At 44.1% G+C, this 15,644-nt stretch overlaps 1 protein-coding gene across 1 annotated transcript in view; it reads left to right on the top strand.

Annotated features, from left to right (window-relative positions):
• Window positions 1–15,644, top strand: part of adgra1b (adhesion G protein-coupled receptor A1b) — a 145,261-nt gene that overhangs the window by 105,344 nt on the left and 24,273 nt on the right. Inside the window, exon 15 of the mRNA XM_030070995.1 lies at window positions 15,236–15,363. Coding sequence (XP_029926855.1) covers window positions 15,236–15,363 — 128 coding nt within the window. The remainder of the gene's footprint in view (window positions 1–15,235; window positions 15,364–15,644) is intronic.

Below are 15,644 nucleotides of genomic sequence, written 5' to 3'. Positions count from 1 at the left end.
TAGGCAGCCATGCCGCCTACCCGCCAGTGGCTGACTGAACTACTGAGGCTGGAGCTTTGTGCTGTGCTGGGTGAGCTCCCTACACAAGAGATTGGGTTTAGCTTTGACTTGGGTTAATTTTTAATCCGTGTTTCATTTGTAAGTGTTAACTTAAATTTGATGTCAGCGATGATTACTGTAACACTTGCTGATTGGTGTGTGTCTGTGCGTAAGTGTGTGTGTGCACTGAAACCACATCATCGCCTCAGATTCCCTTTCTGTTGGTACTTTTCTGATTCAGCCTCTCCATGGTGTTCTTTGCTGACTGCAGTTAAAGGTCTTACTTAGGTGTGAATGGGGAAGGGTCACGCTCATCCAGCAGTCCCGCTGCGCTTCCAAAACAGATTGCTGCTGGCCAATAACTTGACATATGATGCAGATTGTTTTCTCCCTGAGTAATGAGTTCAGAGCTCACAGCCCACCATTTATCTCACCCATCAACAGTTTTGCCCTGGCATTGCTGGAGTCAGCCAATACACACTATTGGCCCTTTTTCCCTGACACGCCATATTGGATGTGTTCGCTACCTCCATTTTTAATACAGTATGTATGCCTCTTTTAGCCTGGTTACAAATTGCATTGCTTTAACCTATTGTTATTCAAATTATGTATGCTCCTCAGCTAAGTGTATGAAAGATTATAATAGTGCTGCTCGCAGCAGAAGGCAGTCTTGCGCTAATGTGTGTGTGTGTGTGTGTGTGTGTCTGTATATGTGTGCGTGTCTGTATGTGTGTGTGCATGCTCACCCAGTGGAGCAATACAAAGAAAGTTAATGGGCTATTCAGTGGTCTCACAGTTTTGATGTTGTTTATATACGGCCACTGATTAATTGGCAGCCAAAACTGTACCACTATTTTTATGGAGAGGCAGACCAATCGCTTCAAATGTAAAACTGTCTTTGCTGACAAGTAATCTTTATGACAGATAATGATGTGGTCTCATTTTGATTTTACTTCCAAGTTGATGCTTTTGGCACAAAGTGTCTTAAACACTGCCCCAGTTAGCGAGATATGACTCCTTAGATGAGGTGTAAAGACCTTTTTTGTTGTTGGTAGTGTTTTTCTTGACAATATATCAGCTATTTCGAGACTATTAGAGAATCCATGATGTGTCCAAATTTATTTATACACATGCTTTGTGTACACAAATTCTGACAACACACATAGAGCTCGAATTAGGCTCAAAAATGTCAGCCTGGTCTGACGTGAGCCCACATTTTCTCCGCCTTACGCGAACAAGCCCACAAGTTGACAACATTTTGAAACTCTGTTGTGATTATAACCAAATTTTAAGAGCATGTCCAGGCTTGTGCAGATTGTTTAACTGCTCTAAATGCCTGATGCACAGCCCACAATTACTGACCTAAAATGCTATAGCTCAGATGAACCGAATTAGAAAAAAGCATTTACTTTTATAAAATATGAAGTTTAAGGTATAGACAAACACCGGAACAAGCTCGCATTTAAATATGAGTAACTAGCAGTATAGCATCTTGGACCAACCCACCTCTTTTTGCAATGCATGAAATAATTCTGTCTCAGTCTCTGAACTGTGGTAGGGAGATACAGGGGAGTCTCCATTATCGCTGCAGGGCCGATGTTGCTAATGTGGCTAATCTGCCACCAGCTTTGGGGTAATACCCAATTAACGTTCTTAAATTGTTCGAACTGCGCTACAAACAGCAAAGGATCGGTCTTCCACTTCTTCCGCTCCTGAGGCGCTGATATTTTACTTTACAGAGGAAAGCATATATATGTAATAAGCATATGCATCGTGGAGTGCTAAAGCATGCTACATGAGTAGAAGTACAGCACCGTTGCCTTGCTGGAATTTCACAAAATGAGACGTACGGATACCAGTGTAAAAATCTGCATTTGTAAAAGTGCAGCGTAACTCTCTCTTAGATCAAACAACATTTTTTCTTAATTGGAGAAATTAAAAATTATAAAATGATGTGCACAATCAAAGTAAAGCCAGATTCCTCTTCTTTGCTTTTCACTGTTAGTGCCTCCACAGTTGGACGGTTTATGCTGGTCCAGTTTCTCGTGCAAAGGGAGAACCAGCCTTCATTTACCAGTAACAGCGCTGTGTCCTGCTGTCAAGAAAGCAGACCTTTGTTGTCCACAAAAAAAGGCCTTCGGGCTGCGGAGGGCCCGACCTGACCCAAGCTCCATGTCATGATGAAAGATTTGAAGCCCGAACTAACCCAAACTGTCGGGCTCAAGCCAAGATTACAAGCTCTACATAGACCTACAGCACAATCCAAGATTAGTCACAGATGATTAAATTGAGACGGGTCCTGCTAGTCCGCTCCATGTGACCAGAAGCCATCTGACATACATCATTCATGTTCCAGTACACTGTCACAATGGGTTTCTCCCACACAGTACACAGTCTAAGTGAATAAAAGTAACTGTCCAAATAATAATATGACATATGATCTGAATCTGTCAGTGTTCAGATCTCTCTCTCCCTCTCTCCGTCTTTCATTCTCTCTCTCGCTCTCTCACCAGCTGTTCCCCAGTCGACAGTGCGACCCTTCCTGAACCCCAGAGACAGCTCTGTAGAAATGAGGACAGGCCCTGTAAACAGCCTCTCTATCTCTCTGTCTGTCTTTCTCTGTTTCCCTCACTCTGTGTTTTCTGTTTCTTTCTCTGTCTTTCAGATGGGTTGCTGTTTTTGTGCGCTGCATTTAACTGAACCGGACAGCACCTCATTTGCACAATGCTGGCCAGTCTAGACAAACACATTAAGAGCTTATTTTTTCCTCTATTAGGGCAGCGTAGAAAGTGATCCAGCCCGTCGCTGGCTGGCTGTTTGGCCGGATGTTTGGCTGGCTGGCTGTCTGCGTGTCCGCTTCTGTTGTCAGCCAAGACAGCAGCTCCCAGAATGCCCTCCTTTGCCTCCGTATTTCACTGGTACTGTTGCCAGGCCTTGATTGAGAAAGTATATTACCTCAAAAACACAGCAAAAGCCTGGGGGTTAAAGGTGACGGTTGTTTTCATAATAGACTTGGAAAAACTGATAAGTGGTTGATTAGCAGAGGGAGTCAGGGCTAACTGGCCACTTTCCAATCTCAGCCACCCAGCCCTTTTCTTGGTGAAAGATTCATCCCAGTAGGATTGTTGTGATGGGCAGTTTTCCCGGTGGCATACAGTCTTGGTGTTGAGACCATTCTTATTAGCCTCACAGCAGGAATACCCTTATTTTGTACTCAAAAAATAAAACACATTTTCAGTGCTGCAATTAAATGATAAATACACATAAATACTGATCACTAATAGCCAGTGGCAACCATGGAATTATTAACGCTATATTTATTTTTTTATTTTTTTACTTTTTACACCAGCCAACTTGGTCAATATTTCACAGAAAAAAAAAGTATACACTCTCACCTAATACATGATACTCTCATCATAACACATGTTGTTGACAGCGGAGTACTGTTGTCTTGCTGATACTTTTCCAAGTCACTGGATCTTTCCTTAGAATATTTTAAGGCTGGAAATGTTATTTTAAGCCTCTCTCCTATATAATCCACTCCCAGGTGAAGTTGCCTGTTGACAATGTTCCCAGATCCCTGAAAAGGGATTTAGTCAGAGCCATTCCACACCATACCAAAAAAAAAAGAACTGATATGTGAACAGTTCTCAGGGGAAACTTCACTCTGCATCAGGGGTTTTCAAAGTTTTGATGACTAATGGACAATTTAGGGACCCAGCACTGGATTGAGGCCCACCCAAGAAAAAACACATAATAGTTCCAAAATGAATAACCTAGTGTAGACTAAAAGTCATGCCAGTTGTGAATCATCTGAGAAATGTAGTGTCATATTGTTGTGTTTTCTGGAGGACAAAAAATCCCATCTGTCCATTTGTTGATGTTTTAATGACAAAGGTGTGTGTTATGCTTGGAGGTTTTTGCAGCCAGTAATGCAAAAGAAACACAATTTGTAGTTAATGAGGCTAAAACAGATTTGTGAAAACTGACTGCTGAGCAGTTAAGCCTCTTTGAAATTATTCAAGGTTAGTTGTGCACTCCTGGCCCGTGAACTTGTTGTAGCCCACATTTTATGATTGGTATTATAATGGCGTTTTATGTGAAACTCCTTGTACATTGTATTCACATGCTTCCAGATCAGGCACATCAATTTATCTGACCTGTGAGGTACAATGAAGTAAGTGTAGCTGTAAATGCTGTATGTGTACCTGAAACTCCCTCACCTTCCACAGTGTTTTTTGTGCGATGGCCCCGGCTCCCCCATCTCGCTAACCGGCTAACGTACCCACAGTGACGACATAATCTGTCTTGCAAGTTGCCTTGCAACCCCTCCTAACTTGACAGCTCAGGCCAGGGGGGCGTAGTTTTACCATTTTCAAAGGCAAAGCACTGAGAGATGCAGGTTGGTTAAAAACTGTGTTGGAGCTGGACCAAATATAGCGATGCATTTCATCACCGCCACCTTAACTCATCAGGGGCCACCAGCAATGTTTCTGAGGGCCGCCATTGGCCTGCGGGTCAGACTTTGAGAATGCCTGCTTTACACCATGACTCTAATGACCTGACTGATCTCACCAGGGAAGCATCTACCAGCCGCGCCTTAGTGGAAAGTAAGTCTGATGCATTGTAGTGGATGATGTCATCGGATTAAAACCCCTCACACAGTGGAGGCTCTGTCGATATTACAAGGCTTTATGTCGGCACTTTGCAATATATTGATAATTAAAACTTCAGCATGGGCATTGCTGTGTTAAATAGCCCAAGACTTGCTTGTTTGCTAATTACGGCTGTGACTCAGACTTGGCTAGCACATAGACAGCAGTCTAGTGGCAAAAGGCAATATAACAAGTGTGACCGGGGTTGAGGGGAGAAAAAAGCACCACTGGCGTAAAAATCACACCGCTGTGACAAACCTACATCACAGCCATGTCCAGTCATGGTAAAAACAACCTCTGACTTTCAACCTGATGACCTTACTGCTTTGTAAAAATCTCCTTTTCTCCGCAGCTGATGAGGAAAGCACAGCTGTGCTCTGCAGCTCCCTCCTCGCGTTATAAGGTTGGTGAGCTACTGCTGCCAGTTGCTAGGCTTGTAATTAGCCAACAGCTATTGATGCAGTGTGGCCCTCTGTGCACTCCGAGGAGAATGATAAGGACAGCCGAAAGTGACGCCGGTGCAATTTGAAGGAGGAGTAATAACGCGACGGGAGAAGTCGTGTATATGTTGGCAGACTCTATTAAGAACCCTTCAAGTTTCCATTCAGTGATCTCCCAGTTTTGATGTTGCGATGTGATATGATATGATGTGATGCTGACATATGCATTTCATTTCTTTTCACGCCGGTACTGTTCGGGGGTGCAGATAGATTAGATTGAAACCAATCTCATGAACCACTCACACTTTGCTTTTGTGCTCTGGTGATTTGCGGTATACTCTGGTGACTTCATTCATTAAATACACGTGATGATGCGATGAGATCCGGGGTTGTTATTCTCACCAAGGGGGCAGTTTAAACATACATGCATTTGTACACTCTAATTGAAATCACAAGTTTGTAGGATTGGAAGATGTTAGCCTGTGTTTTCATGGTCGTATTATGGTATTTAAAAAAAAAAAATGGAAAAAAACACTGCTGCTGTGACTGGTTAAGCTGGGATATCATAATATTGTGATATGACATAAGTGTTGCCTTTTCCTTGTTTTAAATGCAGCATTACAGTGAAGGGATGCAATTTTCTGAAGTTATCAGCTGTTTCATTGTTCATTTCTACCTGATTGGTCATCATACCCCTATTACTCCTGATTATTTATGACAAATCTCTTGTGTGTAATGCAGAAAAAATAGTCACCCCTACAGTATTGTCTGTACCGTCCAGCCATGCCCAGCACAGCCATATTTGCCCGTTCAGACGTGTTTCCCATCAGACCTGTAACATCAAGAGCTAAATGGCGTTTTATCATTAAGTTGTCGCTTCTTTCCCCCTCAGTAGTGTGTGTCTGTTCATGCAAGAGTGAGAGCATTTGCATTTGCCTGCATTTTCCTCGCCCTGTGTGTTGCAGAGGATGTCAGAGCAGGGGAAAGGTGTGCGTGTGTGTGTTTGTGTTTGCATGTGTGTGTGTGTGTGCGTGTGAATTATGCGTCAGTATTTCTCCGGAGATGGGGCTTTGCATTGCTGTGCTTCAACTTCAAAGCTCACTCAATTCGCTTCCCAAATCCCATTCCAGCGGGTGAGCGATACGCTCCGGTATCAAAGGTGAAAACTAATCTGGACGCTGAAATTCCCTCCCCTCTCACTGTCCAGACGCTTTGCCTTTGCCTTACAAATGGCCCTAACGAGACGCAAACATGTAAATGGCTGGCAGAGGAGATGGAGCACCCACTTAGGTCTAAATGGCACAGATAGCACAACTGTCAGATGGTGAAATGGGATTGGCTGAGACCACGCCAAGAAATCTGTAATCAAAAAACGGAGGAAAATTGTGCTGCGGTGGGGATGGAGTGATATGGAATGGGGGATGAGCATAAAGAGGTAGACTGGGAGGAAGATCTGAGTCAGACATACGGCAGAGTACGCCCTGGGCTGAAGGGGGGGATGGTGGCTAATGATTTACCTATCAGCCTCTTTTTTCTGTCTGGTTCCACAGCCCTCATCTATATAATAGTATCACGCTACATCGCCTTATCTCCCCCTATCTTTCATTGTTGTCCCCAGCAACAATCTGTTTTCTGTTAGATGCACTGCACTACATATTTTTCATGCATTAAAGACCTTTTATTCTATGCACGGTTGACTGCATTCATTCAAGAGCATCCCTCATCCCTCTCTCTCTCAGCACTTCTGTCTCAGGGGGCTAAATGCTGCCACAGTTAGAGAACAGAGTAACAACAGTCTAGCGGTATGGATACAGTTTCCGACAGCCTTGAACATTGTCACGACGACCCCATTTCAGTTTTTTTTTTTTTTCCCCCTGCATAAGGGAGAAAGGGGGGTAAGGCCCCATATCCGCAAAAGCAAATTTTAGTCCGAAGAGCTCTGGAAACAATGTGGCTTTTATAACACTGGTAATAGAGCCATCAAGTTTCCAGTATTACACTGTCACTCTTTTATTTGGTCCGCCAGCAGCAGTTGCAGGCCCTTTAGAAGGCTGCGTATTGGAAAAGAGATAGACAAAGACCAGATGAAAATGGTAGACATCAACAGATGTGTAGATGCGTCTCTGGTGAGAGCTCTGTAAATGCAAGGGGCTCGGCGTTGTTAAGCACCACAGCGCCAAACATAAGCTTATTTACCCGCTGAGACCTCCGCTGCCAGAGAACGATTTTGTAAGAGAGGCTATTTGCGTGTTATGTTTTGCTTTGTGTTGCTTGCAGAGGCTCGGCCTACAGTAAATCTACAATGATACACACAGTTTTAACAAAGCGCAGAGTACCGGCCCTCTTCTCAGTCTTTGTTACAGGAGAAAAATGCCATGTTATGGTACAATGCATCGACCTGTGCGGCGACGAGGTGTGGACTGGTGTAATGTATGCTCCCACTCTGTGTGCTGAACAGCATGTGGTCTTGAGGAGTTGAGAACAGAACGTGAGAAGGGTGTGTAAGCGTGTTTTTGTGTGTGTGTGTGTGTGTGTGTGTGTGTGTGTGTGTGTGTGTGTGTGTGTGTGTGGCACGATGTGTTTGTGTGATCCAGTCTTGCCTTGGTGTGTTTCTGCGCTCCGGTTTATCTGTCGTTGTCTGTACATCTGTGATACGTCTGTTTATTCCCGCTTTTGTGTGCACACAAGTACATTCACCCGTGCACGTGCTTGTGTGTGCACGTACCTATCTGTGTGTGTGTGTGTGTGTCATCTATGTAAAGAGCACACATAGCATAGCAGCATCCATTGAGCCTTCTGTAGAGTGTAGTGTGTTGGGGAGATGAGTCACCCCTCTCAGACAACACCCACCAGCTACCTCTCTACCCTTCTCTCTATTTCTCTCTCTCTCTTTCTCTGACACTTACTCTCTTCCCGACAGGTCTACAGTATGAGCGCGCCAATTGATTACACCCCTCACTACTTAAGTTTAGTTCCTGCTGAATGAACCATAATCAGCCATTGTGTACGAAAATGACGAGGCACAGGAGCGCAGTTGCGGGCGTGCGCATACCTTCACATTAAAATTAAAAGAGTCTCGGCGCCCTGGTCACTCGCCTGGTGGGGTGTGTGTGTCGTGTGTTCGGAGTGCAGCCTTGATGCAGTGGCCCCGGTTTGGTCCCAAGCCGGGCCTTTGCTGCACAGCATCCTCTTTCTCGCCTGCCTTTCCTGCCTCTGATGTTGCATTCGGCTGGAGCAAAAAATAATCTCATAAAAAAAAAAAAAGATAGAATTAAAAGACTCACTGTTCTCTAATATCTTAACAAAGGAGGGCATTTCTGTGCTGACATACATACATTTTAGTCAATGAAAGAAAAGGTGAGGCTGTGCTCCACATTAAAAAGTAATTTTCCTCTTCTTTCAGATTTATTTTTATTGATTCTTTTTTGTTCAAAGTCGGGGAACGGAGGGCTTCTTGCAAGCACAGAGAGTCTGGAAGGTTGCTGGCTTGAACCTAATGGGTGGGAAAATCTTGACAGGGAACATGAAAGAGTAACCAGTGTTGAGCCACCCTTGAGAAAAGCGCTTAAATCCCCAGCTGTTCCAGCGGATCTGCTCAGTAAACCACAGTCAAAGGCTGTGGTTGGATTGGGTGGCTCCCAGTTATGGATGTGAAACTGAGTATGGTGCTCGGTGAACCATCCCTGGATAAATAAAGGTTAAAGAAAGAACAAGATTAGTCTCATTCCAGCATCTTTACCCTATATTAAAAAGCAATCTTCTCTCTGCTTTCAGATTTGTTCGTATTGATTCATTGTGTTTGTACCACACTCGGGTATTCACATTCCCTTTGTTCCAGTGGTACAAGGGGGTTTGCCTACAGTGAATTATGAGCGTGTACTCTGTTTGCAAGGTTGAGCAGTGCACAAGGCTCATTTATTTGATAGTCACGCTTTAAATATCACCACAGAGCGGCGCTTACAATAACTTCTGTATAGGAATTTGAATAGCCTCAAGCTAAATACAACACTTCTAATCTGAGACTCGAGAGAAATTAATGCTAATGAAACAATACCCCCTTGATGTTTGAGGAGATAAATACAGCACCACTGGTACGTCGGAGGCGCCAACGACAGTGCTCGTCTGGAGGGGCTTCAAGTTTTAAACCATTCTCCATCAGCTCGCGCAGTAATGCTCGTTGATCTGATGGATGTTTACTCGAGTCCACGTGACGCGATTGAACATATCACGTTTTGTCTTGTTCGCCTAAGCTGCGGAGCACTGAGTGGGTGAGACGCCGATTATGAGCATGACTGTAACTCAGACCTACGAGCAGAGGAGACAGCCAGAAGGTGCCACTGAAACATTGATGACCTGCATTAATGGTGCATAACAGTTTTTTCTGAATGTTGTCAGGTCCGAGGATTACTCTGTCCCATTACTCTTCCCCGCGTCTTGCGTTACCCGGTGGTGTACGGGAAGCCCGGGATGGGTTTGATTTGTGCACACTCACACCAGTTTTGTTCCAGTGTTCACGTGGCCACTCAAGGATGATAAAATACCGCACTGGATGGGAGCTAGTAGCCTGCAGGCTGTTCACCAGAGGATTTTAATTTTGTTTCTCTCTCTCCTTCTCTCTCGCTCGTCTCTCTCACTGCCTCCCTCTCACTCTCTCCTTCCCTTCCTCTCTCCTTCATTTGTGCATTCTTGCGTGCGCGCATGTGATTATAACGGCGAAAGGAGCGCATTTGCGAGCACATATGTCACAGTTTTTCGCCCAGATTCTGTGGCTTGTTCAGCATCAGTGAAAAGCAAAATGCACTGATTTACAGGAGACACAGGAAAAATTAGGTAGTGTTTGCATGTAGGCTCTACAGGTTGTGCAGTCCATCTTCCGAATCTATCAGCACCTCCCCCCTCCAAAAAAAAAAAAAAAAAAAAAGTACACACTGAGTCCTCAAAAATCAACAATAAATTTGCCCCATTTTATTTTGCAGGCCTGATAACCTTGCGACTACAGTGCCTGTGTGGCGAGATTACGGATCAGACCAAGTTTAATTGACTCTCGTAATCTGATTTTGGCATGGGGAGGGAGAGTCGTGGATTAAAGTTGTAACTACAACACAAACAGGGGATCAAGAGCCTGTTTAGCTGCCGAGGGTAGAGGACAATGGAAGCATGTTTAGACGTAACATGCCAGCGCTAATCCAGAGTAGGCTAAGCTGCCTTGTACGGTAATATTGTGGCTTGGCTGTAATGAATTGCACTGTCAGTGGGCTAGTCACAGTGGCCGGCCACAGAGGCAGTGTAATAAAGTGGCCACGATGCTGTGATGTAATGCGATAGCAATAATGATAATAACTGGAGTGGAGGAATCACATTTGAAGCTGGCTGCTCCCAGCCTCGGTTGACATTGTGCTCTTGGCTCTGCAAGGAGGAGTACAACAGGGAAGAGTTGTTCAGAGCACACTGTGAGCTACGCCAGTGGTCCATCAGTCATCATGACAGCTGGGTCAACAAGGGGATTGCAACTTTACGCTGTGTGTCTGTTGCATAGTAGAGGGAGATCTATATGTCGCTGAATGCAGTTAATACAAAACTCTATGGCACAGTAAGAGTGGCATTACAGTCACAAATCTATGAAATTCTGGCCAGTGCTTGATAGGAAAATTGTATATTATGAAGTCGATAATAACAGCACTTGTGAAAAGCATTACTACTTGAGCCAGTGTGCAAGTATTGTGCATTAGTCACACTACTGCCTTCTCCTTCACTAGCTATTCTGTATGAGCTGCTGCAGTTTGCCCCGCATCACCCCAGGAGCATAAACACTGCTTCTAGGAACCATATGAACAATTTGTTCAGAGCACCCTGTAGTGTGCCTTGCCATTTTTCTCTGGGCCTATCCATCTGCTGAAAGGGACAGTCTCCCTTCATCCTTCTTCCCTTTTTCTTCTGTCTCTTCTTTTTTTTTCCTGTTTTGTCCCTCAGTTCAGCTCGCCGTAAGGTCTTCTTTTTTAACCTCTATTCGTTCAGGGAAGGGCTTTGCTGAGCGTGCAGGCTCTTCTGTTGGTCATGCCCTGCTTCACATTACCTACAACTGCATGTATTTGTGCATGAAAGCCTCGCCGGTGCAAAACACCTTGCTCAAGGGTACCTCAATAGTAGTTGAGGGAGATTTGTTACTCATTCACTTTTATCCAGTCTGAGTTGCCAGCCTGCTTCATCTCAAACCTTTTGGCTATTGTTGTCCCTCTTTGATTTAAAGGAACTGTTACTCTAAAAATAAAGAAATCTATACAAATTTTACCTCTTACTCATAGTGCAATCTGTCCATCCAGATAGCGGATGTGGTGTGATTTGGCAAAGCTTTCAGCATGTGGGTGAAGAGCTCTGTTGGGAATTATTTCCTGCTGAAGAACACCAGCAGACTGTATTTATGCGCCTGTCATTCACCCTCTTTGGGGATGGATAGACACAAATTGAAAAGTTATTCTGAGTTTTTCACATCTTAATTTTTGACAGTTGAAGTTCCATGAAACAATACCCACATAGGCCCGTTGCATTGGACCAGAGGGAGACAGTGAAGGCTGCAACAGAAACTGTCTGGCAGGATAGGCTGCACTAAGGATAAATGAAAAAAAAAAAAAAAAAAAAAAAAAAAAAATCATATCCAAGCCAAGATCCTGTGGGACTTCTTCAGCTGGTGGTGGCTGATCAACCAGACATGGTGGTGGTCGACAAACAGCGGAAGAAGACAGCAGTGATAGATGTAGCGATCCCGAGCGACAGCAACATCGGGACAAAGGAACATGAGAAGCTTGAAAAATGCCAAGGACTGAGAGAGGAGCTAGGGAACATGTGGGGAGTGAAGGCTGCAGTGGTGCCGCTGGTAATCAGAGACTTCGGGCTGCGACCCCCAAACTGGGAGAGCGCCTCCAGCAGATTCCAGGAACAACATCTCTCCAGATCTCTGTCCAGAAGAGTGCATATACTATGCAAGATACTATGCAGAACCCTCAGGCTACCAGGATACATATATATAGAGAGAGAGATAGAGAGAGAGAGAGAGGGAGAGAGAGAGAGAGAGAGAGAGAGAGATATGAACTGTTACTTTATGATTTTTTTGCTTCATTTGTGAACCTCATTAAGTTACTTTGCCAGTGACTTTGCTTGTGTCTTCACATGGCTAAGCCCACTTGTTGTTTATAGGCTGTTCCAGGCTGCACGCTGGTGTGCTCATTTGAGGGCAGCCTGCGTGGGTTGAAAATAGCAGGCCTGCTGAAGTGACCCAACACTGAAAGCGTTAATGTCTCCCAAGGCTGTAAATCCAGCCCACAGCAGGCCTAGGGAGTGAATGCCCTTTCCTGCTGCTCACATATGAAGACCTTCCCCGCTCCTGCAGCTTCACTCACACTGGAGCTCTGACTCACTTGGCCCATGGTCTATGAGACCCCCGTCGGTCTTTTGCATTTCAGAAAGGCAGTTCAGCACATAGCCGTAAGTTGGCGTAGTTTTATTTGATGGGGCGGTAAATGGTTAAAGACTCCGGAGGCCAGACACTGACATTCTCAGCTATCATTATAAGCCCAGTGATGATGATAATATGTCCCAAGAGAACCTTTGACTTGGCTTGGCCTCTGCCATCTCGCTCGCGTCCATGTCCATTTAACTGCAGCTGCTGTCACCTAGCATTTACTTAACATCACATTTCACTGCCATAATACATCTGAACATAATTTTGCTCTTATGTCTGGTATAATTGATTCCCCCAGAAACATTTTCTCTTCGACCTTTAGTCAAATAGATGTTTGTGCTTGGTGATTTTTCGTTATTGAAATTCCTATAAAGTGTTGTTTCCTCTTCAAAGTACATAAATTTTCACTGAGGCTCCGGGCCATGCTGTTTTTTTCCTCAGCAACATCAATTTATTGAGATGTAATTAACACAAGTTTTCATTGTCCTTCAATGACATCGCTCGGAGGCCAAATACAAACTCAATAACTCTGCAAATCTGTAACTACCAAATTATGAGAGGCTGTTTACAGTTTTGGGATATTTGGAACATACAAAAACACACATCATGTTTTATTATTTAGTGAAGGCTTTCAGCTCTTTCTTTCTTTCTTTCTTTCTTTCTTTCTTATGTTTATATGATTTGTTGCATAAGCCCATTTGCTGTCCTGTATCCTCCTATATGTCCATTTCTGTTGTTTTTGACTTTCTGACCAAATTGCAAAGTCAACAATTGATGTAGCTTCACTATTTTTAAGGTTAGGTTTAAAAAATACTATCCATGATCTTCAATAATTTTAAGGTTAGGATGAATATGAGGTTTCAATGTATAATTAAGGTAATAATTCAATGACATTTTTATTTAAATAAGTATTTCTTTTCATAGCTGCTATTGCCAATTGACAAAATAGTTCACTTTCACGGCTGTTTTTTGTTTCAATTATTTGTTTGTTTGTTTTTGTTTTGTTTTTGCTTTTTAAACTTGGAAGTGCAAAAAACTCTTGCGCATCAGAAGTGATGGATTTTACTCAGCAGAAGTTTGTTTTAGACTAAATAGAGGAAACACTGTGTAGTTACACAGAATGAGCACCAATAGTCACTGTAGCTTAGCAGATACAGAAAAGACCACCCACAGTACAGAAACCCAAACTTCATCAGCATAAAATCCAAGGAAAAAGACTTTGCAGTATTAGACACTTTGTTTTATTGACAAGTAGTTTTCGGAGTTGCTGTGCAGGAACGTCGGAGCATTGACGGCTTTGCACCTTTCAGATGAAAATGGTAACTTATCCCGGCCTTGAAGCTTGAACAGAAACAGTCTTTATTGGCTTCCTCGCCTTCTCTCCTCTCTGCATTTTTCCACACGAGAGAGGCTTTGTTAGACTCACTGATGAGGGTTTGAGCGAGGGGCCGGGTCTGCGCCGCACACTCCACTGCTCCACATCTCTCCAGCGTCCTGTTCCCAAAGCCTTCATTTCAACTCGACCCCTACTGTACCCCGACTGTGCTTATTAACACTCAACACCGCAGCCGGCAAGGTCACGACCTTCACGGGCCCCCACAGGCTCATCAGACTTTGGGTAAACACGGAGCGCGAGAATGCCGCTCGGCTACACATAGAGACGGTGATGGAGTTGGACAGCTGTATATGTGGATCACTCTCCCAGATACAAGCTCACATTGGGCTGCAGGGGTTATGGAGATAAGGTGTGCTTTATTTAGCTAACTCAACTCGATATAGCAGCATCACTGGTCCACATCCACCTGCAGCATACAGAGTGAGGTCAATCAAACGTGTCTGATGTGAATGTATGGATTTTATAGCGGGCTTTGACCTTCAGAGATATGAAAGCATCTTGGGTTTCTATTACCATATTTCACACTGCCTTAATACACTGGATGAGACCATCTGATGTTTACTCATGCAGTGATAATTTGATCACAGTGTAGCCAAATTAATGGAACCTGTGATAAACAAGACAGGGAAAACAACTTATGATGTAACTGGCAGTATAAAGTGAAGTTGTGTGTGTTTAGGAAGTGTTATGCGCACTGTGAATGTCACAGAGTGTGTCGAATATATTTATTGAACATGTGCGGTCTGGGTATTTGCAGTATGATGATGATATGGCTTTAATGAGCAGCTGTTAACAATGTGTCTTTTAGACATACAAAAAGGACTTAACTTTTTTTTTTTTTTTTTTTTTGGGTCGTCTGGCTCCCATCCATTTTTGTTTGCTTTTTATGCTGGCAGTCTAGGAAGCTTATGCTATTGTTGCATTCAGACGCGCTGGCTAAGAGTGTCAGCTAAATGCCTGAAATGCAAAATGTAAATGCAGGGGAAGAATTTGCTCTCGACAGGGATGTTAGTCTTTTATGCTGATTTGGACAGCATTCTAACTCAAAGACATTTCCGTGACATTCATTTGTATTTCGCCCGCATATCTTGTCCGTGCAGTATACAGCGTGTGTGTTTGCCTATGGAGAGCTCACCATGTCCTCCTTGGGATGGATTTTGGGAACTGGTGCGCCTGCCTTCCTCCTGTTCATTGACTGGGTTTATGATGACAACTTTTGATCCTGATTCTCCCTCTTCCTCTGTTTCAGGATCTGAAGAAGGTGCTGTCTTTCCCCCCATACCCTGGGGAGTTTCTGCACCCGGTCGTGTATGCCTGCACGGCGGTCATGTTGCTCTGCCTCTTCGCCTCCATCATCACATACATAGTGCACCACAGGTAAGACGCCAGCACCGCCTCCGTCGCTCTCTCTCTGTTTGGTGTGTGCGTTTAGCCTCACAGTTTGAGACTCTCCGGCATGCAAAAACTTAATTCGACAACACCGCCCTGGACACTCGGGGAGGCTTTTTATGTAATCTTTTCGCTTCTTCTCTTTTTCCCTCCCCAGTTTGTTTTCGATTCCTCTGTCACAGTTCCGGGCTGAGTGTGTGTGAGTCAGACGCTTTAGGCCGGCATAAAGCGCCGCAGTCTGTCTGACTCAGAGGATCTAAAGCAGATAC

This window comes from Myripristis murdjan, chromosome 15, assembly GCF_902150065.1.
Source record: "Myripristis murdjan chromosome 15, fMyrMur1.1, whole genome shotgun sequence".
NCBI lineage: Eukaryota > Metazoa > Chordata > Actinopteri > Holocentriformes > Holocentridae > Myripristis > Myripristis murdjan.
The sequence above is the reverse complement of the archived record's forward strand: the minus strand, read 5'-3'. Positions and strand labels throughout refer to the sequence as shown.